Here is a 23,871-nt window from a genome sequence, read left to right as displayed (position 1 = left end):
CAGGAACTCAAATTACCTTTTGTGTTGTCTGTAAATTTCCTATCAACTGGATTACCCCATTGGACAAACCTCTTATAAAATTTGATTTTTAAATTTTTGTATCTTCTGAAGGTCTTTGTGTACCATGGCAACTTGTAAGAACGACGCACCTTGGTTGAAGTATAGCTGTCAAGAGTCAATCAGAGGGCTAATAAGAAGTTGTTATATATAATGATAAAAGGAAATTTTTAATTTCATTTAAGTTTTTAGTACTTAGATTACATTTCGGAATTTCATAAACAGACGGTAGAAAATTTAAAAACTCAATGTTAAAACATAGTGGCTGATGATGTACATTACAACAGGAAATAGTAAATTCGAAGAGAGCAATTTATGAGCTTAAAACCGAACTGGTATAAATTAAATCAAGTAACTTGCGCGAGATATTGAAAACATTATTATTTTTAAAAAACATTATTATCATAAAAATCATCAATAACAATTGTTTGGCAACGGGACACCCTGTATGCGCGAACAAGTCACCCTTTATCTTTGTTTACATTATCATTTGTCTGCAGCTTCAGCGGAGCTTATCAGCGGAATCAATGTAAGCATCGCACCGCTGTAATTGTCCGCGAGCTTGCCCAGTACTTTTCCAAACTTCTAACTCCCTTCTAACTGTAACTTGTTTACGCTTATGCTAGTTTAATCGTATGGCGTGAGTACAGCCAAAGCTTAAGTTAGTCACATTTTTGATCTGCAAGAAAACGTACGCATCGGTGTCGAACTAATTAATATTAAGTGTCTGAAATTAACCAATAAATCAAACTAAACAGTAACACTGGCGGATTTATTTATGAACATAAAAACAACTGGTTCTTCGAGCCGGATTACCGGAACTGCGTTTCTTTCGGGCATTTGATTTTGATTATTGGCCTTTTGGCAAACGGTGATCTATAGATTCCTACATCGTATAGAATCGTTCCCTTCTTTCGACCACCATGCGGAGTGTGATTCAACAACGGGGCTTCTGCAAAAGCCAAATTACTCGTGCGCATAATAATGCCTTAAAATTTGTTGATGACATTCATTCAGTGCAAACAATAGTTGTCCGTCTGGCGCAACTACAGGAAAATTATTTGCTGTTCGTACGGCTCTCGGAAGAGCTGTATGCATTTAAATCGGAAGCCGATTGGGAGAACCCTGACGAGGATTTTGACGCATATGAGGACAAACATTACACATACACACGCTATTCTCAGCAATACTTTGGAGGAGTCAAACAGTCACCTCAAACAGTGTTGATGCCACAGTTCAAGCCGCAGACACATCCCAGAGAAGTCATGTCGATTTTCAGTTCGAGCGAATTAAACTTCCGACTTTTTCTGGAAATTATGAGGACTGGAAACATTTTTCGGACATGTTTATTGGATCGATTGCTTCCAATTCGTGCCTGACGGATTGCCAACGATTTCATTATTTAAAATCGTACCTTGCCGGAGACGCGCTTGCATTAGTTAAACATATTCCAGTTACTAATGACAACTATCGGGAAGCATGGGATCGGCTGGAACAGCGATATAACAAACAATCGCTAATTATTCGATCGTTCTTAAACAGTTTCATGAGCCTTCCGAGTGCTATAAATTCAAATATCGGCACAGTGCGGAAAATTGCCGATGGTGCAGACAAAGTTATTCGTGGTCTACGAGCTCTTAATTGCGAAGAGAGGGATCCCTGGCTAATTTTCATTTTACTTTCAAAATTCGATAGCGATACCCGCCAAGCCTGGGCTCAGTGCGCAGAATCCGAGGAAAAAGGTGTGACCATTAACCGATTCCTGAAATTTCTCACATCACGCTGCGATACGTTGGAGGCCTTTAACTTAACTCGATCAACCCAAGCTCGACGCGCAGCTACAACGCACCACGCAGACACGTATCCAAGACGGGAAGAGCCGAAGTGCACATCGTGCCAGCAGAGTCACCAACTGTTTTAGTGTCCTCAATTCATCGCACTCGACATTGCATCTCGCCGAGACATCCTCAAATCAAGAAAGCTTTGTTTCAATTGCCTCAGCCCGGCTCTGTACATCGAGGCATACTTGTCGGATCTGCCGCCGCAAGCATCATACTTTGGTTTATGACTCGTCGCAGCCAATTTAAAATGGCAACAACATTGACACAGCAAGTTTTGACAGCCGCGATCGACCAGCAGTCTCACATGAGGGATCTACAATTGGCCACAATCAACCGCTAGCTCGAGAAGGCCATCGCTTGGGAAGCGAGAAAACAACTTTACGCATCATACTCTGGAGAATATTCCGGCGGCTGGTTCTCAGACTCTGTTGCCAACCATCCTTGCTGACGTCATCGACGCCTGGGGAAACACTACAACCAGCAGGCTGCTCCTGGACACTGGATCTACAATAACCTTGGCATCGGAATCATTTGTTCAGCGAATAGGCGTGCGTCGAACGCACGCACGGATTTCTATTCTCGGTCTCGCCGCCAACAGCGCGGGCGTTACCCGAGGACGCGCACATATCAAGCTGCGCTCTCGTCATTCGGGCCAAACTGTCGAATTGGTCTCGTTCATTCTCAACTCGCTGACGTCATCACTTCCTGCCCAAGTTATTGACACCTCATCCTCTACGTGGAGGCAAATCTGCGAGCTTCCTTTGGCAGACCCAACGTTCTGCACACCTGGAGCAATCGATTTCATTGTTGGATCGGATCAACTTTGATCTCTATACACAGGAGATCGGAAACACTTTGGTAACGACTTTCCTATCGCTCTCAATACTGTATTTGGTTGGATTCTTGCAGGCTCTTACTCTGCATTCGATGATCACCCTACTTCTGCGGTTACTCATCACGCGGACCTAGACACGATGGTTCGTTCATTCATGGAGATGGACAGCATTCAGCCTAACCAGGCGCCAGCGATCCCACAGAGCGTCATTTTGCTGCCACACACAAGCGCTCAACGGACGGGGTGTACGTCGTCGAGTATCCCTTCAAGGAGAAGGCACCGCCTATTGATTCGACCTTGCCACAGGCCATCAATCGCTTCTTCTCGCTGGAACGCAAATTTCGTCGGTATCCAGAATTGAAGCAGCAGTACGAAGCTTTCCTGGACGACTACTTGCAACGTGGACATATGGAACAACTGACCTCGGCTCAGGTTGAGGAGTCCCCAGACACCTGCTTCTATTTGCCGCACCACGCTGTCATCAAACTGGACAGTCTGACTACCAAATGATGGATTTTGATGGATCAGGAAAGGACAGCTCTGGAGTATCGCTCAATGACAGACTACATATTGGTCCACCGATTCAACACGATCTTCTTGGCGTTTGTCTACGCTTCCAGCAGCACCAATATGTTTTATGCGCAGATGTCGAAAAGATGTTTCGAGGCATTAAAATCTTTAAGCCACACACCAATTTTCAGCGCATTGTTTGGCGCAAGACTGAGAATGAACCTCTGCTTCATTTTCGCCTGCTGACGGTTACCTACGGATTGGCACCGTCACCATTTCTGGCTGTTCGAGTTCTAAAGCAACTTGCCGACGATCATGGCCATGAATACCCTGAAGCAGCTCACGCTCTTCTGCACGATGCCTATGTGGACGATATCCCTACAGGCGCCAACACATTCGAGGAGCTTATGATTCTCAAGGACGAGCTTATAGCCCTCTTGGATAAGGGAAAATTCAAGCTACGCAAATGGAGTTCTAATAGTTGGCGTCTTCTGAAATCATTACCAGAGGAAGATAGATGTTTTGAACCTATCCAGCTCCTTAACAAATCAGCTGCGGATTCACCTGTCAAAGTTCTTGGTATCCAATGGAACCCTGGGAAGGACGTTCTGTATCTCAACCTAAAGGGATGCGATGCGACCATTTCTCCGACGAAAAGAGAACTCTTGTCTCAGCTATCAAGAATTTATGATCCGCTTGGACTGGTAGCGCCGGTCACAGTTCTACTCAAGCTAATCTTCCAAGAAAGCTGGACAAGTGTCCTGCAGTGGGACGACCCCATTCCTGAAAGTCTACGTACGCGCTGGAGAGCCTTAGTAGAGGATTTGCCAGCACTTACGCAATGCCAAGTACCACGGTATATTGCGTCACCATTTCGAGATGTTCAACTACACGGATTCGCCGACGCATCCTTGCACGCCTACGGTGCGGTAGGTTACGCTCGAGTTGCAGTTGGATGCAGCTTTCAAGTAACTCTGGTTGCCGCCAAAACACGGGTGGCCCCGATCAAGCCCGTATCAATTCCACGTTTGGAGCTAAACGCTGCGTTACTTCTATCTTGATTGCTTTCTATTGTCAAAACATCACTAACAATTCCTCTTTTCAGCACGAGCTGCTGGACAGATTCAGAAATTGTGCTACACTGGCTTTCAGCTCCCCCTCGACGGTGGAACACCTACGTCTGCAACCGAACTTCTGAGATATTGAGCGACTTTCCCCGTAGCTGCTGGAACCATGTTCGCACGGAAGACAATCCTGCTGATTGTGCTTCCCGAGGACTTTATCCGTCAAAGCTTCTGGAGCATCGACTGTGGTGGAAAGGTCCGTCCTGGCTGGCCACACCCACCTCTGAGTGGCCACCTTCTACAAGCAAGTTCAGCGTATCTTCAAGTTTCGATGTCAACACCGAAGAACGAGCCATAAAGCCCACGACTCTACATAACTTTCCTGATGAAAGTATACACGATTTACTCATCCACAAATTCTCAACCTGGACGCGTCTTATAAGGGTATCTAGCTACTGTCATCGCTTTATTCACACTCTTCGATCTCATCATAGGAATTCGGCACCATTCCTTACGTCTGAAGAGTTTCTGGACGCACAGCGCCGACTTATTCGACATGTGCAACAAAAATCCTTTGCCAGAGAATATGCGCAGCTAGAGAATCGACGCCAGCTTAACGCTAAATCGCATCTTATCCGGTTTTCTCCGTTTCTGGATGATTATGGAGTAATGCGAGTCGGTGGGAGAATCGAGCAATCTACACTCAACTACAACGCCAAGCACCCGATTCTGATACCTAAAGATACACCACTAGCTGGACTGCTGGTTCGAAATTTTCATGTCTCCTATCTGCACACTGGAGTTGATGCAACGTTCACCAATCTTCGTCAGCAGTACTGGATTCTGGGAGCCCGCAATCTCGTCAGAAAGGCAGTCTTCCAATGCAAATCCTGTTTTCTTCAACGAAAGGGCACAAGCAACCAGATCATGGGAGAGCTACCAATTCCTCGAGTTAAAGCTAGCCGCTGCTTTCAACACACAGGGCTGGACTACGCTGGACCGATCGCAATCAAGGAATCAAAAGGAAGAACTCCACGCATCGGAAAGGCATGGTTTTCTATTTTCGTGTGCCTCACTACAAAGGCTCTTCACATCGAGGTTGTTAGTGAGCTAACTACACAGGCTTTCATCGCAGCCTTTCAACGATTCATTGCCCGCCGAGCGAAGCCTACTGACCTGTATTCGGACAACGGAACTACATTTCATGGAGGCAAGCGAACTTTGGATGACATGAGACGTCTGGCCATTCAACAAGCCAAAGATGAGGAACTAGCAGGATTCTTTGCCAATGAAGGGATTTCTTGGCACTTTATACCCCCGTCTGCTCCCCATTTTGGAGGGATGTGGGAAGCTGGAGTTCGCTCAATTAAACTCCATATGAAACGGATTCTTGGATCAAAACGTTTGAGGAGCTCTCTACTGTCCTGACCCAAATTGAAGCTATCCTGAATTCACGCCCGCTGTGCCCAACTGGGGATAATTCTTTGGATCCACTGACGCCTGCTCATTTTTTGACTGGATCTCCGTATACTGCATTGCCTTAACCCTGTCGTCTGGATATGCAAGTCAATCGATTGGAGAGGTGGAATCAGCTGCAAGCCATGGTTCAAGGCTTTTGGAAAAGGTGGCATATGGAATACCTGACATCTCTTCATGAGCGGACAAAGTGGCATCTGGAAACCGAGAATCTGAAGATCGACACACTGGTAGTACTCAAGGAGCCCAATCTACCGCCCTCTAAATGGATTCTTGGCCGCATCACCGCAGTGCACGCAGGAATCGACGACAAGGTCCGAGTCGTTACAGTGAAGACTGCTCACGGATTATACAAACGCCCAATTGCCAAAATCGCTGTACTGCCTCTCTGCTGAACAAACGTTCAGGGGGGCCGGTATGTTTGGGAACGAGACACCCTGTATGCGCGAACAAGTCACCCTTTATCTTTGTTTACATTATCATTTGTCTGCGGCTTCAGCGGAGCTTATCAGCGGAATCAATGTAAGCATCGCACCGCTGTAATTGTCCGCGAGCTTGCCCAGTACTTTTCCAAACTCCTAACTCCCTTCTAACTGTAACTTGTTTACGTCTTATGCTAGTTTAATCGTATGGCGTGAGTACAGCCAAAGCTTAAGTTAGTCACATTTTTGATCTGCAAGAAAACGTACGCATCGGTGTCGAACTAATTAATATTAAGTGTCTGAAATTAACCAATAAATCAAACTAAACAGTAACACTGGCGGGTTTATTTATGACCAACAATAATTTTATGAGACAGGTGTACATTGATAGAAACCATGAATGAGGAATGCGAGTCAAATGTCCATACATCAGAGCCCAAACTAAAATCACCCGACACAAATAATCCATCGGAGTCCTGCAAGTCCAGCATTAATATAGAAGATGTTATCAATGTGGGCCTGTTAAAGAGGTAGTTGGGTTAATGACATCTGATTCAGGAATAAGACGAAGGGCAGACGGCAAAATGCTGATCGCTGAAATGGTTGTTGGAAATGTAATCCAAACAGAAGAGAACTTTGATCCAAAAGCAGACAGACTGCGGTTTTTTGGTGGCCTCTTGCTGGGACTAGAGGTCCGTAAAAGAAATTTTTCAGAAAAGCTAACTACCGCCAAGTCAGAGGGCTGCTTCTCCCTATGGATAAATCGACTCACTCTTACCGATTGCGGCCAAAACTCACACAGACAGCTTGACAATGCTGTTCAGGAACACCAAGTTTAAAGTTGATAAAGTTGATTTTTAATCACAACTTTAATCAATGCCTCTGGCTTTGTGGATACCGTAAACTCGCCAATACGGAGAAACTGCTTGCTAAGGAGAACAAAAAATTGGTCCCCAGAAGACGCCAACCCAATAATATGCCTTTTCTTTTTATTAAGCCGTTTATTAACCACCTTGTGACGAACTTCGGTTTTATGATCCAATAAGGGGCTGGCTTAATGACTTGTTGTTGCTATAGGGTTAGTACCTTCCTTTATCTTTTTATCATGGTTTATATTGACGTTAATCGATGATTAATTTCGTATTTAACTTAAGATAAAGACTTTTTAGTTCTTGAATTTCATTCATCAATCTTGGTGTGCGAGTCATTGATCACTACACAGCTATAACAATGCCAAAAAAGATTTGTCATGTTAATGGGTAATTTTATAGCGTCTTCTGGAAAATCAACACAAGCCGTAAGAAAAATGCGACAACAAAGGGATGAACAGAGCAACGCTTCAATGCCTCGATGTTGGGTAACAGTATCTTCGCCACTGCACTCTAAACAGGAATGAAGAATCATATCCGAATAGAAATCGCGTCTACTTGCAACGAATGCTGATCAGAGACTGATTGTAATTGTGTTACATTGGTTGGTTTTGTTTTGTTCCTCTATTTCTAATGTAGTGTAATGGGAGTAAGAAGCGTGAGTTACCGCCTCAGCATTTACCCTCGGCGGTCCCCCGCCCAAGCCGCCTCGTCAACCGGAGACCTAGTGGAGATTCAGCAATACTTTGGTACGACCACGGGAACGCCGAGTGGTCGTATTAAATAACATTAGGTGCTGAAACAGAAAAACACCAGCCCCATCGAAAAGCATCCGCTCCACTTCCATTTTAGCCCGATCAGCAGATTATTATAAGAAACCAAAATGTAGAAGGCAAATGAAAAGCTTGAAAATAAAATAAGATTCATTAAGAATTCAGAACTTAACAACCACAGACGTTATATTTGGGAACGGTTCTATCCACTTTAACCAGGAAGTAATCATCAAATCTCCCGAACCTACGCTTAAAGGGAGGTAACTGGCGCAGTCGGTAGTTCCAGGCCTAAGAACGAGTCAACAGGATTTCGTGACGACCGGGACATGCAGTTAATATAATTATTAGCATTGTAAGGAATAACAGTGAGTAGAGTGGAGTGTGTAAAATGGAGGTGAAAATAATAAGAGCCGCAAGTGACCAATTAGAAATGACCAAAGCAGTGGGAAATAAGAAACGCAAGTGCAAAACAATATAACCAAAAATAATAGTAACAAAAGAAAGCTAAATGAGCCAAATCAAAATAATATTGTCGCGGATCGAATATTGTTATCGATAGGCTAGTTAGTATTTTTAAGAAGTCCGAATGTGGAAGGATTTGTAAGCCCATATGTGTCTGGGCACATTGTTTTTCGCCATTGTAAATTGCCGGGAAAATTAAGCTTTCATTGTCGTGTAATAGTTGGAGGACACACTGCGGTGAGCTAATAAGTTAAGTTAGTTGCAATTGTGAAACATTGAATTCTTCCAGAATAAAACGTGTTCTACTACCACGGATTAGTCTGCCCTTTCTTTTGGGAACCAATGTGTAGAGTAGCCGTTTAAGGCAACTCCACGTGACGCACGACGACAGCCTTTTATTCGCAGTCCTAGGGCGACTGCAGGGGCAACTTGCGCTGGAAAGACGGTTTAGACGGCCAGCTAGAGAGTTGCCGAAGCTGGAGTGACGGTTTAGACGGCCAGCGAGGAGGATTTGTGTGAGCGCAGCCAGCGCTACGTACCGGCAGAGGAGTCGCAGCCAGCGACAGTGGCGTCGCAGTCAGCGACATAGAGGGACGCAGCCAGCGTCGAACGCCGATACGAACGGGTCGCAGCCAGCGACAAGGAGACGCAAGAAGCGTCATTTGTGGAGACCGCAGCCAGCGGTCAGAAGGCGCAAAGAGCGCCAAGCATCCGTGGCCGCAGCTAGCGGCACGAGGCGTCAGAGACGCCATTTTGGACGCGTAGAGGCGCCGCCGTTTTGGACGCGCAGAGGCGCCGCCATATTGGACGCGCAGAGGCGCCGCCATTTTGGAGCTGGGGAAGATGCAGCATTCCCCCAGGAAGAGTGCCCGGCTGAACGGAGGAGAAGCCACCCCTATAACAACAGTGAGTCAGCAGCCAGCCAGTAGTGGAGCAGGAACTCGGACGCGGGTGAACATCACGGCGGCGTCGATTCCTTGCCCGGCCACTACGGTGACTACAGTAGCTTCCCAACCTAGAAGTACTGCTGTCACAGCGGCGAGTTCAGTACCGGAGGTGAACCAGCCCCTCGCGTTGGAACTCATGGAGAGGATCGCAGCGTTGGAGAGGGAGCTGGAGAAGGCTAGATCCCTGGAAAGCGTGAGCACTGCCAATTGCGCGCCAATCGCAGTTGGCCCAAGCGCAGTTGGCGCCAACAGTGGAGCGTCGGGGCGGCCGCCATTTTGGAGCGGCCAGCCAATACCCACATCTAACGGAGAGGCCTTACATAACGGGGCGGGTCGGTGCCATACAACGGTGACGGTGCGAGCGGTGCGGCCTGCACGCTGCCGCCACCTTCGAGTGGACCGCCATTGCTAACGACTAGCAACTATTTTGTGGAGCCACTGTGTGCAACAGCCACTGCGCAGCCAGCAGCCATGGACTCGTGCTACCGGGCGTGAGCATCCACAATGCGGCAACAGCACTTGTCGGATCCTACGCCGCGACGACGCCGAGTGGAATCCAGGGAGCATATGGGCCAAGGAAGCTTCCGGACTTGCCTATATTTGGAGGGCAGCCCGAGGAGTGGCCGATCTTCAGCTGTGCGTTCGTGAAGACGACCCGAGCGTACAACTGCACGGACCTGGAGAACAACCAGAGGTTGTTGAAGGCGCTGAAGGATGAAGCGCGCGAGGCAGTGAAGGCGCTATTGATTCATCCAGGAAATGTCAGCGCCGTGATGGAGCAGCTGCGCTTTAGGTTCGGACGACCGGAGCAGCTTATACACAGCCAGCTCAACAACGTGCGAGAGGTGCAGCCAATTTCGGAGCACAATTTGGCCTTCTTGCAGTCAGCGAAGGCGGAGCAGCACCTGGGGAACCCAACCCTCATGGAGGAGCTTGTGGCCAAGCTGCCAACGAGCAAGCGAGTGGACTGGGCCAGGCATGCTGCAACGATTGCGCCCTTTCCCACTGTAGTCCACTTCAGCGCGTGGCTACAGGAGTACGCAAACGTGGTGTGCACGGTTTTGGACGTCGAGGGAAAGGAGCCGAGGCGTCAACAGGATGATCGGCATGGAGGTTGTCCCATCTGTGGAGGACAGCATGGAATATTGAACTGCAGAGAATTTATTGGAGCCTCGCCACAGGAAAGGTGGAGCAATGTGAAGAGGCATCGGCTCTGCTTCGTATGCCTGCGAAGCGGGCACACGGCTAGATCCTGCTATACGCAAGGTGAGTGCCAGATTAATGGATGCCGAAGGGAGCATCACCGTCTGCTACATGGTGCGGCCAGGAGGCCTTCGTTACGAGGTGCTCACAGGGACCAGGAGAGGAACCGGCAGCCAGCCGTTCCCAGCAACAGCCTGGAGAGAGGAGCTCCGCGTGAAGCGGGAACGCCCATGCAGAGGAATTTGAGCTGCGTTGACGCCGAAGGAAGCCGTCTACTGTTAAGTATACTGCCGGTTACGCTGTACGGAGCGGGGCGAAAGGTGGATACGTATGCTCTCCTAGATGAGGGTTCCTCCGTCACGATGATCGATGACGAGCTACGAAAGGATCTTGGAGTGCAAGGAGAGCGTCGGCAGCTAAATATCCAATGGTTTGGAGGTAAGGCAACCAGAGAGCCTACCAACGTGGTGAGTCTGAAGATAAGTGGAGTTGGAAAGCCCACTCGCCATGTATTGAAAAACGTTTATGCCGTTTCGAGTTTGAGTTTGCCGATGCAGACATTGAACCGACGAGATGTCCAGGGCGTGCACAGGGATGCGCGTCTGACGATGAAGCCTTACAGCAACGTGGTGCCGAAGCTGCTCATCGGCCTGGATCACGGACATCTGGGGTTGCCACTTAGGACGAGGCGGTTCGCTCGAAAGGGACCGTATGCGGCCGCAACCGAGCTGGGCTGGGTTGTGTTTGGGCCTGTAAGTGGGCAACCGACCACGCCGTCACCGAGGTCCTGCCTACTTGCCGTGTCAGTGGATAACGCGATGGAAAAGATGGTGGAGGACTACTTCGACATGGAGAACTTTGGAGTGAAGCCCGCGCCGCCGGTCGCAGCCAGCGACGATGTTCGGGCCCAAAGGATACTCGAAGACACCACGGTGAAAGTGGGGCGTCGCTACCAGACGGGATTACTCTGGAAGGACGACCACGTTGTGCTGCCACCGAGCTATGAGATGGCGTACAGGAGGCTGGTCAACGTCGAGAAGAAGATGAAGCGCAACAAGCCGTTGGCGCAGGAATACGATCGGATTATAAAGGATTACGTGTCTAAAGGATACGCGAGGAGGCTGCAGCCGGAGGAGGTCGCGGTAAGGAGCGATCGCCTATGGTATTTGCCACATTTTGGTGTCGAAAACCCAAACAAGCCCGGCAAGGTACGGCTTGTGTTTGATGCTGCAGCCAAAGTTGGAGGAGCCTCGCTAAATTCGGAGCTGGACAAAGGGCCTCAGCACTATAAGCCTTTGCCGGCTGTGCTCTTTCATTTCAGAGAGGGAGCCGTCGGAGTCTGCGGTGACATCAAGGAGATGTTCCACCAAGTGCTGATCCGACCCGAGGATAGATGTTCCCAACGATTCCTCTGGAGAGATGGCGACGACGAGAGAGATCCGGATGTCTACGAGATGGACGTAATGACGTTTGGAGCAGCCTGCTCGCCGAGCGCTGCGCATTACGTGAAGACTATGAATGCCCTGAAGTATCGGGATTCGGATCCGAGAGCGGTCAAGGCCATCACCGACTACCATTATGTGGATGACTACGTGGACAGTTTCGCTACAGAGAGCGAGGCTATCAGCGTATCTACCCGAGTGAAGGAGATACACAAGGATGCTGGATTCGAATTATGCAAGTTTTCATCCAGCTCACCCACCGTGGAGACGGCTTTAGGACCTGGTCGAGTCAAGAGCGTCGGATGGGGTGAGGCTGAAGAGAAAATCCTCGGAATGCGTTGGCAAGTAGCAACAGATGACTTCAGATTCAACGTGGAGTATCATCGAGTGCCAAGCAGCGTCCTGAGTGGAGATCGAGTCCCTACGAAGAGGGAATATTTGAGCCTGGTGATGTCAACGTTTGATCCCCTGGGATTCCTGTGCTGCCTCATGGTTACAGCGAAGCTGCTGCTGCGAGAGATTTGGAGGCAGAAGATCCAGTGGGACGAACCACTACCGGAGGAGTTAGGCAAAGCCTTTGCGATTTGGCGCAAAGAGATGGACGCCGTGGGACAGTTCCGATGTCCGCGCCATTATTTTGGGCGTGGAGCAGTCCGGGCCGTAGAGTTGCACGTCTTTGTGGATGCTAGTCAGGCAGCATTCGCGGCGGTGGCCTATTGGAGGGTCACACATGAGGACGACGACGTGCAGGTGAGCTTCGTGAGTGCGAAGACGAAGTGTGCCCCAATGAGAACGATGACGATCCCACGGCTGGAGCTGCAGGCAGCAGTTCTTGGAACCAGGCTGATGAACTCTGTCAAGGAGGAGCACAGTGTGGTCATCACGGACCTGGTGTTATGGACGGACTTTAAGACGGTACTGAGATGGATCGGCACCCACCGCCGGTATAAGCAGTTTGTTGGCAACCGAGTGGCGGAGATTTTGGAGTCATCGAAGGTTTCCCAATGGAGATGGGTGCCTACAGCCGACAATGCGGCTGATGATGCGACGCGGTCGCAGAAAGGAGTCGACCTTAGCCAGGAATCAAGGTGGCTAAGAGGACCTGCATTTTTGAGGCAGCCAGGAGCCAGCTGGCCGGGGCCTGAGGAAGGAACTGAGCGTGTTCCAGATGCCCCTGATGAAGAAGAGATGCCCTGTGAGTTTGCATTAGTTGCGGCAGACAATTTTATTATTCCGTTTCAGAGATTCTCGAGCTTCAGTCGCCTGATGAGGACCACAGCCTGGGTCCTACGGTTTGTGCGCTGGTGCCGCAAACAGCGAAACGAGCTCGAGGAATACGGCCTTACTGCAGCAGAATGTAAGGCCGCGGAGAACCTGTTGGTCAGACAGGCACAATTGGAGTCGTTCCCCGACGAGATGAGGTCGGCGAAAACTGGACAGGACGTCGCTAGATCGAGCGACATTCGAGGGTTGGTGCCCTACCTAGACGAGGACGGGATTCTGCGAGCTTACGGCAGAATTGATGCCGCACTGTGCATGCCGTACAGTGCGAGGAGGCCCGTATTACTGTCACACAGGCACAGTCTGACAGAGCTGATTGTGAGAGACTTCCACGCCAGGATGAAGCATCAAAATGTGGATGCTACGATCCGGACAAAGTTCTGGGTCACAAAGATGAGGCGTGTGATGCGGAGAGTCATCTCATCGTGCAACGAGTGCAAGTTGCAGCGAGCGCGGCCGATGCCGCCGATAATGGGACCCCATCCGGAAGACAGACTGGATGCGGGTGGATGGCCATTCAAATACACAGGACTGGACTACTTTGGGCCACTGCTGGTGACTGTGTCCCGTCACAAGGAGAAGCGTTGGGTCGCCTTGTTTACGTGTTTGACGACAAGGGCGATTCACCTGGAGCTGGCGCATGACCTGTCGGCGGATTCCTGCATAATTGCGATCAGGAACTTCGTCTGCCGTAGAGGGCCAGTATATAGACTGCGCAGCGATAACGGCAAGAACTTCGTGGGAGCTGACAGGGAAGCCAGGCGCTTCGGTGACGTATTCGAGATGGAGAAGCTTCAGAGTGAGTTGTCAAGCAGAAGCATTGAATGGGTTTTTAATTGTCCAGCGAACCCGTCTGAGGGCGGAGTTTGGGAGCGCATGGTGCAGTGCGTCAAGAGAGTACTGCGTCATACCCTGAAGGAAGTTGCGCCGAGGGACCATGTATTGGAGAGTTTCCTGATTGAGGCGGAGAATATTGTAAACTCGCGTCCGCTCACCCACTTGCCTGTGGATGCGGACCAGGAGGCGCCGTTGACGCCAAACGATCTACTCAAGGGAGTAGCCAATCTGCCGGATACGCCTGGATTGGATGCGGAGCTGCCCAAGGAGGGTTCTACGAGGAAGCAGTGGAGGATTGCTCGCCTGCTACGAGACCGTTTCTGGAGGAGGTTGGTCATGGAGTACCTGCCTACGCTTGTGCGCCGCGAGAAGTAGTGCCGCCGTACGGAGCCCATCCACCAGGGTGATATGGTCTTCGTCTGCGATCCTGGCTTGGCCCGACGAGAGTGGCGCAAGGGCATCGTGGAGGAGATCTACAGCGGAGCTGATGGAGTCGTCAGACGCGCTAAGGTGCGCGTGAACGACAACGGCCTATCTAGGACAATGATGCGACCCGTCTCTAAACTTGCAGTTTTGGATTTGAGTGAAGCGGTTCTTCACGGGGTCGGGGATGTCGCGGATCGAATATTGTTATCGATAGGCTAGTTAGTATTTTTAAGAAGTCCGAATGTGGAAGGATTTGTAAGCCCATATGTGTCTGGGCACATTGTTTTTCGCCATTGTAAATTGCCGGGAAAATTAAGCTTTCATTGTCGTGTAAGAGTTGGAGGACACACTGCGGTGAGCTAATAAGTTAATTTAGTTGCAATTGTGAAACATTGAATTCTTCCAGAATAAAACGTGTTCTACTACCACGGATTAGTCTGCCCTTTCTTTTGGGAACCAATGTGTAGAGTAGCCGTTTAAGGCAACTCCACGTGACGCACGACGACAGCCTTTTATTCGCAGTCCTAGGGCGACTGCAGGGGCAACTTGCGCTGGAAAGACGGTTTAGACGGCCAGCTAGAGAGTTGCCGGAGCTGGAGTAACGGTTTAGACGGCCAGCGAGGAGGATTTGTGTGAGCGCAGCCAGCGCTACGTACCGACAGAGGAGTCGCAGCCAGCGACATTGGCGTCGCAGTCAGCGACATAGAGGGACGCAGCCAGCGTCGAACGCCGATACGAACGGGTCGCAGCCAGCGACAAGGAGACGCAAGAAGCGTCATTTGTGGAGACCGCAGCCAGCGGTCAGAAGGCGCAAAGAGCGCCAAGCATCCGTGGCCGCAGCTAGCGGCACGAGGCGTCAAAGACGCCATTTTGGACGCGTAGAGGCGCCGCCATTTTGGACGCGCAGAGGCGCCGCCATTTTGGAGCTGGGGAAGATGCAGCATTCCCCCAGGAAGAGTGCCCGGCTGAACGGAGGAGAAGCCACCCCTATAACAACAGTGAGTCAGCAGCCAGCCAGTAGTGGAGCAGAAACTCGGACGCGGGTGAACATCACGGCGGCGTCGATTCCTTGCCCGGCCACTACGGTGACTACAGTAGCTTCCCAACCTAGAAGTACTGCTGTCACAGCGGCGAGTTCAGTACCGGAGGTGAACCAGCCCCTCGCGTTGGAACTCATGGAGAGGATCGCAGCGTTGGAGAGGGAGCTGGAGAAGGCTAGATCCCTGGAAAGCGTGAGCACCGCCAATTGCGCGCCAATCGCAGTTGGCCCAAGCGCAGTTGGCGCCAACAGTGGAGCGTCGGGGCGGCCGCCATTTTGGAGCGGCCAGCCAATACCCACATCTAACGGAGAGGCCTTACATAACGGGGTCGGGTCGGTGCCATACAACGGTGACGGTGCGAGCGGTGCGGCCTGCACGCTGCCGCCATCTTCGAGTGGACCGCCATTGCTAACGACTAGCAACCATTTTGTGGAGCCACTGTGTGCAACAGGCACTGCGCAGCCAGCGCATGGACTCGTGCTACCGGGCGTGAGCATCCACAATGCGGCAACAGCACTTGTCGGATCCTACGCCGCGACGACGCCGAGTGGAATCCAGGGAGCATATGGGCCGAGGAGTGGCCGATCTTCAGCTGTGCGTTCGTGGAGACGACCCGAGCGTACAACTGCACGGACCTGGAGAATAACCAGAGGTTGTTGAAGGCGCTGAAGGATGAAGCGCGCGAGGCAGTGAAGGCGCTATTGATTCATCCAGGAAATGTCAGCGCCGTGATGGAGCAGCTGCGCTTTAGGTTCGGACGACCGGAGCAGCTTATACACAGCCAGCTCAACAACGTGCGAGAGGTGCAGCCAATTTCGGAGCACAATTTGGCCTTCTTGCAGTCAGCGAAGGCGGAGCAGCACCTGGGGAACCCAACCCTCATGGAGGAGCTTGTGGCCAAGCTGCCAACGAGCAAGCGAGTGGACTGGGCCAGGCATGCTGCAACGATTGCGCCCTTTCCCACTGTAGTCCACTTCAGCGCGTGGCTACAGGAGTACGCAAACGTGGTGTGCACGGTTTTGGACGTCGAGGGAAAGGAGCCGAGGCGTCAACAGGATGATCGGCATGGAGGTTGTCCCATCTGTGGAGAACAGCATGGAATATTGAACTGCAGAGAATTTATTGGAGCCTCGCCACAGGAAAGGTGGAGCAATGTGAAGAGGCATCGGCTCTGCTTCGTATGCCTGCGAAGCGGGCACACGGCTAGATCCTGCTATACGCAAGGTGAGTGCCAGATTAATGGATGCCGAAGGGAGCATCACCGTCTGCTACATGGTGCGGCCAGGAGGCCTTCGCTACGAGGTGGTCACAGGGACCAGGAGAGGAACCGGCAGCCAGCCGTTCCCAGCAACAGCCTGGAGAGAGGAGCTCCGCGTGAAGCGGGAACGCCCATGCAGAGGAATTTGAGCTGCGTTGACGCCGAAGGAGGCCGTCTACTGTTCCGTATACTGCCGGTTACGCTGTACGGAGCGGGGCGAAAGGTGGATACGTATGCTCTCCTAGATGAGGGTTCCTCCGTCACGATGATCGATGACGAGCTACGAAAGGATCTTGGAGTGCAAGGAGAGCGTCGGCAGCTAAATATCCAATGGTTTGGAGGTAAGGCAACCAGAGAGCCTACCAACGTGGTGAGTCTGAAGATAAGTGGAGTTGGAAAGCCCACTCGCCATGTATTGAAAAACGTTTATGCCGTTTCGAGTTTGAGTTTGCCGATGCAGACATTGAACCGACGAGATGTCCAGGGCGTGCACAGGGATGCGCGTCTGACGATGAAGCCTTACAGCAACGTGGTGCCGAAGCTGCTCATCGGCCTGGATCACGGACATCTGGGGTTGCCACTTAGGACGAGACGGTTCGCTCGAGAGGGACCGTATGCGGCCGCAACCGAGCTGGGCTGGGTTGTGTTTGGGCCTGTAAGTGGGCAACCGACCACGCCGTCACCGAGGTCCTGCCTACTTGCCGTGTCAGTGGATGACGCGATGGAAAAGGTGGTGGAGGACTACTTCGACATGGAGAACTTTGGAGTGAAGCCCGCGCCGCCGGTCGCAGCCAGCGACGATGTTCGGGCCCAAAGGATACTCGAAGACACCACGGTGAAAGTGGGGCGTCGCTACCAGACGGGATTACTCTGGAAGGACGACCACGTTGTGCTGCCACCGAGCTATGAGATGGCGTACAGGAGGCTGGTCAACGTCGAGAAGAAGATGAAGCGCAACAAGCCGTTGGCGCAGGAATACGATCGGATTATAAAGGATTACGTGTCTAAAGGATACGCGAGGAGGCTGCAGCCGGAGGAGGTCGCGGTAAGGAGCGATCGCCTATGGTATTTGCCACATTTTGGTGTCGAAAACCCAAACAAGCCCGGCAAGGTACGGCTTGTGTTTGATGCTGCAGCCAAAGTTGGAGGAGCCTCGCTAAATTCGGAGCTGGACAAAGGGCCTCAGCACTATAAGCCTTTGCCGGCTGTGCTCTTTCATTTCAGAGAGGGAGCCGTCGGAGTCTGCGGTGACATCAAGGAGATGTTCCACCAAGTGCTGATCCGACCCGAGGATAGATGTTCCCAACGATTCCTCTGGAGAGATGGCGACGACGAGAGAGATCCGGATGTCTACGAGATGAACGTAATGACGTTTGGAGCAGCCTGCTCGCCGAGCGCTGCGCATTACGTGAAGACTATGAATGCCCTGAAGTATCGGGATTCGGATCCGAGAGCGGTCAAGGCCATCACCGACTACCATTATGTGGATGACTACGTGGACAGTTTCGCTACAGAGAGCGAGGCTATCAGCGTATCTACCCGAGTGAAGGAGATACACAAGGATGCTGGATTCGAATTATGCAAGTTTTCATCCAGCTCACCCACCGTGGAGACGGCTTTAGGACCTGGTCGAGTCAAGAGCGTCGGATGGGGTGAGGCTGAAGAGAAAATCCTCGGAATGCGTTGGCAAGTAGCAACAGATGACTTCAGATTCAACGTGGAGTATCATCGAGTGCCAAGCAGCGTCCTGAGTGGAGATCGAGTCCCTACGAAGAGGGAATATTTGAGCCTGGTGATGTCAACGTTTGATCCCCTGGGATTCCTGTGCTGCCTCATGGTTACAGCGAAGCTGCTGCTGCGAGAGATTTGGAGGCAGAAGATCCAGTGGGACGAACCACTACCGGAGGAGTTAGGCAAAGCCTTTGCGATTTGGCGCAAAGAGATGGACGCCGTGGGACAGTTCCGATGTCCGCGCCATTATTTTGGGCGTGGAGCAGTCCGGGCCGTAGAGTTGCACGTCTTCGTGGATGCTAGTCAGGCAGCATTCGCGGCGGTGGCCTATTGGAGGGTCACACATGAGGACGACGACGTGCAAGTGAGCTTCGTGAGTGCGAAGACGAAGTGTGCCCCAATGAGAACGATGACGATCCCACGGCTGGAGCTGCAGGCAGCAGTTCTTGGAACCAGGCTGTTGAACACTGTCAAGGAGGAGCACAGTGTGGTCATCACGGACCTGGTGTTATGGACGGACTCTAAGACGGTACTGAGATGGATCGGCAGCCCCCACCGCCGGTATAAGCAGTTTGTTGGCAACCGCGTGGCAATACCATAGCAATGACTGTTCGCAATTAGGTTGTGTTCGCACAGCCGAACAGCTAGCTTCAGCATGCAGGGTATTAGAAAATAAAATAAATAAAATAAATAAAATAAATAAAATAAATAAAATAAATAAAATAAATAAAATAAATAAAATAAATAAAATAAATAAAATAAATAAAATAAATAAAATAAATAAAATAAATAAAATAAATAAAATAAATAAAATAAATAAAATAAATAAAATAAATAAAATAAATAAAATAAATAAAATAAATAAAATAAATAAAATAAATAAAATAAATAAAATAAATAAAATAAATAAAATAAATAAAATAAATAAAATAAATAAAATAAATAAAATAAATAAAATAAATAAAATAAATAAAATAAATAAAATAAATAAAATAAATAAAATAAATAAAATAAATAAAATAAATAAAATAAATAAAATAAATAAAATAAATAAAATAAATAAAATAAATAAAATAAATAAAATAAATAAAATAAATAAAATAAATAAAATAAATAAAATAAATAAAATAAATAAAATAAATAAAATAAATAAAATAAATAAAATAAATAAAATAAATAAAATAAATAAATAAATAAAATAAATAAAATAAATAAAATAAATAAAATAAATAAAATAAATAAAATAAATAAAATAAATAAAATAAATAAAATAAATAAATAAATAAAATAAATAAAATAAATAAAATAAATAAAATAAATAAAATAAATAAAATAAATAAAATAAATAAAATAAATAAAATAAATAAAATAAATAAATAAATAAAATAAATAAAATAAATAAAATAAATAAAATAAATAAAATAGATAAAATAAATAAATAAATAAAATAAATAAGCAAATAAATAAAGAAAGGAAAAGCGACAAGTATTATTAAACCCCATTTTGCTAAATTAATGTTGAACCTTAGAAGGAGAAAATTACTCAGAATAATTAATTACAGAACTCCATTTCACACACGGACACTCGAGGATCCACTACACACACTATATACAAGCAATTCGGAATTCAACACGTATCTTTAAGTAAACTACACAGCTATACTAAGCACACAGCGATTCACCGCTTTACACAAACAACACACTTAATTAATAAGTCAGAATATTGAGATAAAGTACACAAGACAGTAGCACTAACACAAACAATACATATACGTGAGATAACTATGTCGAATCCAACAGAAGGACAGGAGGTTAGGAAGCCAGAGGCCATCAAGGTAATAGACCTGGTGGAAATTATTCCGAAATATTATAGCAGCAGTGGAACAGATATTGAGCCTGATCAAGGGGGAAGAAAGATCGAATATAGGAGTGATAGCACTTCGAGCTGTCCGAAGCAAGATAGTAGGAGCGGCGGACAAGGTCCTAGATTTGGACGAGGCAGAGTTGAATTGGGATCAGATCAAGAGAATATTAGTCTCCCATTTTAAAGACAAGAGATCGGAGCAAGATTTGATAATGGAACTGACCCATATCAAGAAAAAGAAGCTGGACGTAGAAGCCCTTTACACTAGGGTTATGACTCTAAAGAAAGCCCTAGTGAGTTTAACCAAAACAGGCGAAAACAGCATAATGCTGAGGAGCGAGAAAATTAAATGGTATGAGGAAATGGTGCTCAACGCTTTTATTTCGGCCTTAAAGGGACCGATAGGAGTAACCATAAGAAACATGGGAGTTCCGAATATAGCTAAAGCTTATGAGATAGCTTGTAGGGAAGAAAAGTTAGCTTCCTTAGAAGTTAATGGTCCGGGACCCATAACTCAGGGGACGGTAGAGTCGGGAGACAAGGTCAAGAAAGAAACTCAGAAACAGGAGCAGGAGAAGGAAGAACCCCGGGTGTTGGAGGCCCACAGGGAGACAGGCATTTGGTCTCAGTACCAGTGGGGGGGAAACAACCCTCCTCCGTTTCCAATGCCATTTGCCATGCCCAGTATGAATGGATGGCCAGGTTTCGGAATCCCTTATCCGATGATGGGTAATCCATTCAGGGCAGAGAATTTTAACCAAGGGGATACTTCAAACTATCAAGGTCCTTATCGCAGTTATCAGAACAGGAACTCCAGATGGAGTCAGAACCAAGCAAACCGGGATAGACAGTGGAACGGTTACAACAGTAACAAGTACAATAACAATTATAATAATAGAAATAACTACAACGGTTATAATAGTAACAATTATAACAACTCCAATTATAACAATGGGTATAACAGCACTGGTTATGGAAATAACGATGGCAGGGGACAGTTAGCGATCGAACCACAATCAAACACGGAAGGCAGCGGCCAGTCCAGGATGTCCAGGAATTCCAACAATTCGGGACAGTCCAGGCAGTCGTATAACTCAAACAATTCTAAGAGGTCATTTAATTCAACTGGCACTGCGGATAGGAACGACAGTAGAGCCTCGGTCAGTCCCAGTTACATAACATTCAGGAGGATGACGGAAATTTTCCACAGTCAGCCTCGAACAATCCACAGGATATTTAGCACCTAGGAAAAGCCATTCAACGTTGCCCTATTTGGTAGTAAAGATCACTCCAGAAACATCAATAAAATTGTTAATCGATACATGATCTACCTTTTCTTTTATTCGACCAGAATTAGTACACCCACAGTACGTGAGGAAACTAAAAGACCCAATAGCCATTAAAACCATCACACAGTCGCATGAAGTTGAGAGGGAGGCATTTTTACCAATGTTCGCGGAGTTAGGCGGAGAAGATTCAGTTTGAGGCCTACAGACCGTCAGAATTGTATACGATAGCGGCAGCGGCAGGGCAGAGCTGGACAGAGGTGACGAATTATGCGGAGTCGGACCAGGAATTATTTCTGGAAGAACCAATAAATGTTGTGGAATTTAAGTCCACACAACATTTCGAACTAAACACTATAGAAGGGGAAAGGAAATGTAGTAACAGCATCCCATTTGATAAAATCAGAACAGACCATTTGAACAAGGAAAAAATCCGAAGAATTACTAAACCAAATGAATAATTTTTGCAGGTGGTCCATGACCATGGCTGAAGGAGGCAGGAGAAAAACGACCCATTGGCCCAGATAGAAATGGGAACGGCAAGAGTAGTACAAACGTACCAAACATATATACACATCGTGAAGCTGCAGGACGACAAGGAAATAATAGGTGGTATAGAAAAGACACTTGGAGAAGTTGAAGACGAATCGGGAACAAGGGACGTAATTAGATCACTTAAAAACAAACTACACATGTTGAAAACAAGGCTGGAAGGAATTTGGCCTAGACATAGAAGAGCAAGGGGATTGATAAACGGATTGGGTTCGGTAGTCAAGGCAATAACGGGGAATTTAGACGCCAATGACGCCGAAAAGTTAGAAGAGGAAATAAGAAAAATGAGAGAAGAAGAGGAGAAATTGAGAGAGAGTATTAACTCACAAGAGAGAACAGGCAACAAGGGCAGTTTCATGTTAAAAAATTTAACGAAATACATAAATGAGGAGCAGAGCAGAGTAAATGCATGTATTAACAAATATAATAATGGCATAAGTAAGTCCTTTGTAGAAGAGGATAGGAGAATTTATAGATTGGAGTATATTGACAGAATTTCGCTCACTATAGATATGCTAGGATTAAAGGACCGAGAATCTGTTGCTGGCTAAGTTAGGTGCGATTTCTAGATTTTTGTTTGACAAGAAGGAAACAGACAAGTGTGTCCAAGAGTTAGAGAGACAAGGGATACGATTGGTATCAGACGAACACATGTATGAGTTTCTAGAATTAAGTGCGATTATGAATAACACAGATATAATATTTTCGATCAAATTACCATTGTTTAAAAAGGAAATATTTGCGTTCAGAAGGTTAATACCGCTTCCCATGAACAGCACAGAATTTGTGATAACTCCAAATTATGTGGCGATTCATGGGAATGAAATACTTTACTATAAGGAAAAAAGCCAACTAATAAGAAACATGTATATTTGTAAGAATGATAGGAGTATAAGCCAGGTTAATTCTAAATGTATTAGGAAGCTGTTAAGTGGGCAGGATGCGGAATGCGAAACGAAGGACGTCGGACTACTTACAACAATCTTCGAACCGGAGGCCGGCTACATCGTAATTTTCAACGGGAAGAATGTCAAACTTTAGACAGATTGCGGAGTTGATAAGTAATTAAATGGATCAGTCCTTATAAGATTTACCAACTGCAAAGTAATGGTCAACAACGTACAGTATGAAGCGGAAGAAGGACTTAGCACAGCGAAATTGGGACTAGACATACATCGGATAGAGACGGTTAAGAGGAACAGGACAACCCAAGAGTTTGGAATACACGAGCTGAGAATGGAAGACCTAGAAACAAAGGTACAGATCAGCAGAATGCAGTGGGGAACCATGCAACAACGACCTACACGATGCTCGGCGTACTGATGATAGTAATATTCGTCGTGTCCTGCTTCCCAAGAAAGACAACAATTTTCAAACCAGAGGTTACACCACACGCCACCTTCACTTCCGCCATCGCTGAACCTGCTATGATAACAGCAGCTATGCCCCCGCTATGGTCGGTAGTTCAGACTGAGGGGGAAGGAGTTACCGCCTCAGCATTTACCCTCGGCGGTCCCCCGCCCAAGCCGCCTCGTCAACCGGAGACCTAGTGGAGATTCAGCAATACTTTGGTACAACCACGGGAACGCCGAGTGGTCGTATCAAATAACATTAAGTGCTGAAACAGACAAACACCAGCCCCATCGAAACGCATCCGCTCCACTTCCATTTTAGCCCGATCTGCAGATTATTATAA

General features: G+C 47.9%; 4 protein-coding genes across 4 annotated transcripts; all 4 read left to right on the top strand.

Annotated features, from left to right (window-relative positions):
- The first annotated feature begins 3,239 nt into the window (after positions 1 to 3,239).
- Positions 3,240 to 6,178, top strand: LOC122625566. The gene is made up of 3 exons (XM_043805657.1): positions 3,240 to 4,288; positions 4,349 to 5,650; positions 5,932 to 6,178. The coding sequence occupies exons 1-3, from the start codon at positions 3,240 to 3,242 to the stop codon at positions 6,176 to 6,178; spliced, it is 2,598 nt and encodes an 865-aa protein (XP_043661592.1).
- A 2,974-nt stretch (positions 6,179 to 9,152) lies between these two features.
- LOC122625565 lies at positions 9,153 to 14,394 on the top strand. Its single transcript, XM_043805656.1, has 2 exons — positions 9,153 to 9,449; positions 9,676 to 14,394. Exons 1-2 carry the CDS (start codon positions 9,153 to 9,155, stop codon positions 14,392 to 14,394), a joined length of 5,016 nt encoding a protein of 1,671 aa, XP_043661591.1.
- A 33-nt stretch (positions 14,395 to 14,427) lies between these two features.
- On the top strand, positions 14,428 to 19,075 carry LOC122625564. Its single transcript, XM_043805654.1, has 3 exons — positions 14,428 to 14,610; positions 15,108 to 15,925; positions 16,000 to 19,075. Exons 1-3 carry the CDS (start codon positions 14,428 to 14,430, stop codon positions 19,073 to 19,075), a joined length of 4,077 nt encoding a protein of 1,358 aa, XP_043661589.1.
- Positions 19,076 to 20,257: 1,182 nt separating this feature from the next.
- Positions 20,258 to 21,584, top strand: LOC122625563 (basic-leucine zipper transcription factor A-like). The gene is made up of 2 exons (XM_043805653.1): positions 20,258 to 20,308; positions 20,361 to 21,584. The coding sequence occupies exons 1-2, from the start codon at positions 20,258 to 20,260 to the stop codon at positions 21,582 to 21,584; spliced, it is 1,275 nt and encodes a 424-aa protein (XP_043661588.1).
- Positions 21,585 to 23,871: the final 2,287 nt, after the last annotated feature.

Source organism: Drosophila teissieri, unplaced genomic scaffold (assembly GCF_016746235.2).
Source record: "Drosophila teissieri strain GT53w unplaced genomic scaffold, Prin_Dtei_1.1 Segkk125_quiver_pilon_scaf, whole genome shotgun sequence".
Lineage (NCBI taxonomy): Eukaryota > Metazoa > Arthropoda > Insecta > Diptera > Drosophilidae > Drosophila > Drosophila teissieri.
Note: the sequence above shows the minus strand (reverse complement) of the source record. Positions and strands in the feature narration are given on the sequence as shown.

What these genes read in the sequence shown, in the direction of transcription:
- LOC122625566 (XM_043805657.1), top strand. Translation starts at nt 3,240, where the DNA reads ATGATGGATTTTGATGGATCAGGAAAGGACAGCTCTGGAGTATCGCTC. An exon ending in CGTTTGGAGCTAAACGCTGC is followed by an intron (nt 4,289 to 4,348) that starts GTTACTTCTATC and finishes TCCTCTTTTCAG; the next exon opens with CACGAGCTGCTGGACAGATT. An exon ending in GCTCCCCATTTTGGAGGGAT is followed by an intron (nt 5,651 to 5,931) that starts GTGGGAAGCTGG and finishes CTTTTGGAAAAG; the next exon opens with GTGGCATATGGAATACCTGA.
- LOC122625565 (XM_043805656.1), top strand. Translation starts at nt 9,153, where the DNA reads ATGCAGCATTCCCCCAGGAAGAGTGCCCGGCTGAACGGAGGAGAAGCC. An exon ending in AGGCTAGATCCCTGGAAAGC is followed by an intron (nt 9,450 to 9,675) that starts GTGAGCACTGCC and finishes GCTAACGACTAG; the next exon opens with CAACTATTTTGTGGAGCCAC.
- LOC122625564 (XM_043805654.1), top strand. Translation starts at nt 14,428, where the DNA reads ATGGTCTTCGTCTGCGATCCTGGCTTGGCCCGACGAGAGTGGCGCAAG. An exon ending in TTTTGGATTTGAGTGAAGCG is followed by an intron (nt 14,611 to 15,107) that starts GTTCTTCACGGG and finishes ACGTACCGACAG; the next exon opens with AGGAGTCGCAGCCAGCGACA. An exon ending in AACCATTTTGTGGAGCCACT is followed by an intron (nt 15,926 to 15,999) that starts GTGTGCAACAGG and finishes ATGCGGCAACAG; the next exon opens with CACTTGTCGGATCCTACGCC.
- LOC122625563 (XM_043805653.1), top strand. Translation starts at nt 20,258, where the DNA reads ATGTCGAATCCAACAGAAGGACAGGAGGTTAGGAAGCCAGAGGCCATC. An exon ending in GGAAGCCAGAGGCCATCAAG is followed by an intron (nt 20,309 to 20,360) that starts GTAATAGACCTG and finishes GCAGTGGAACAG; the next exon opens with ATATTGAGCCTGATCAAGGG.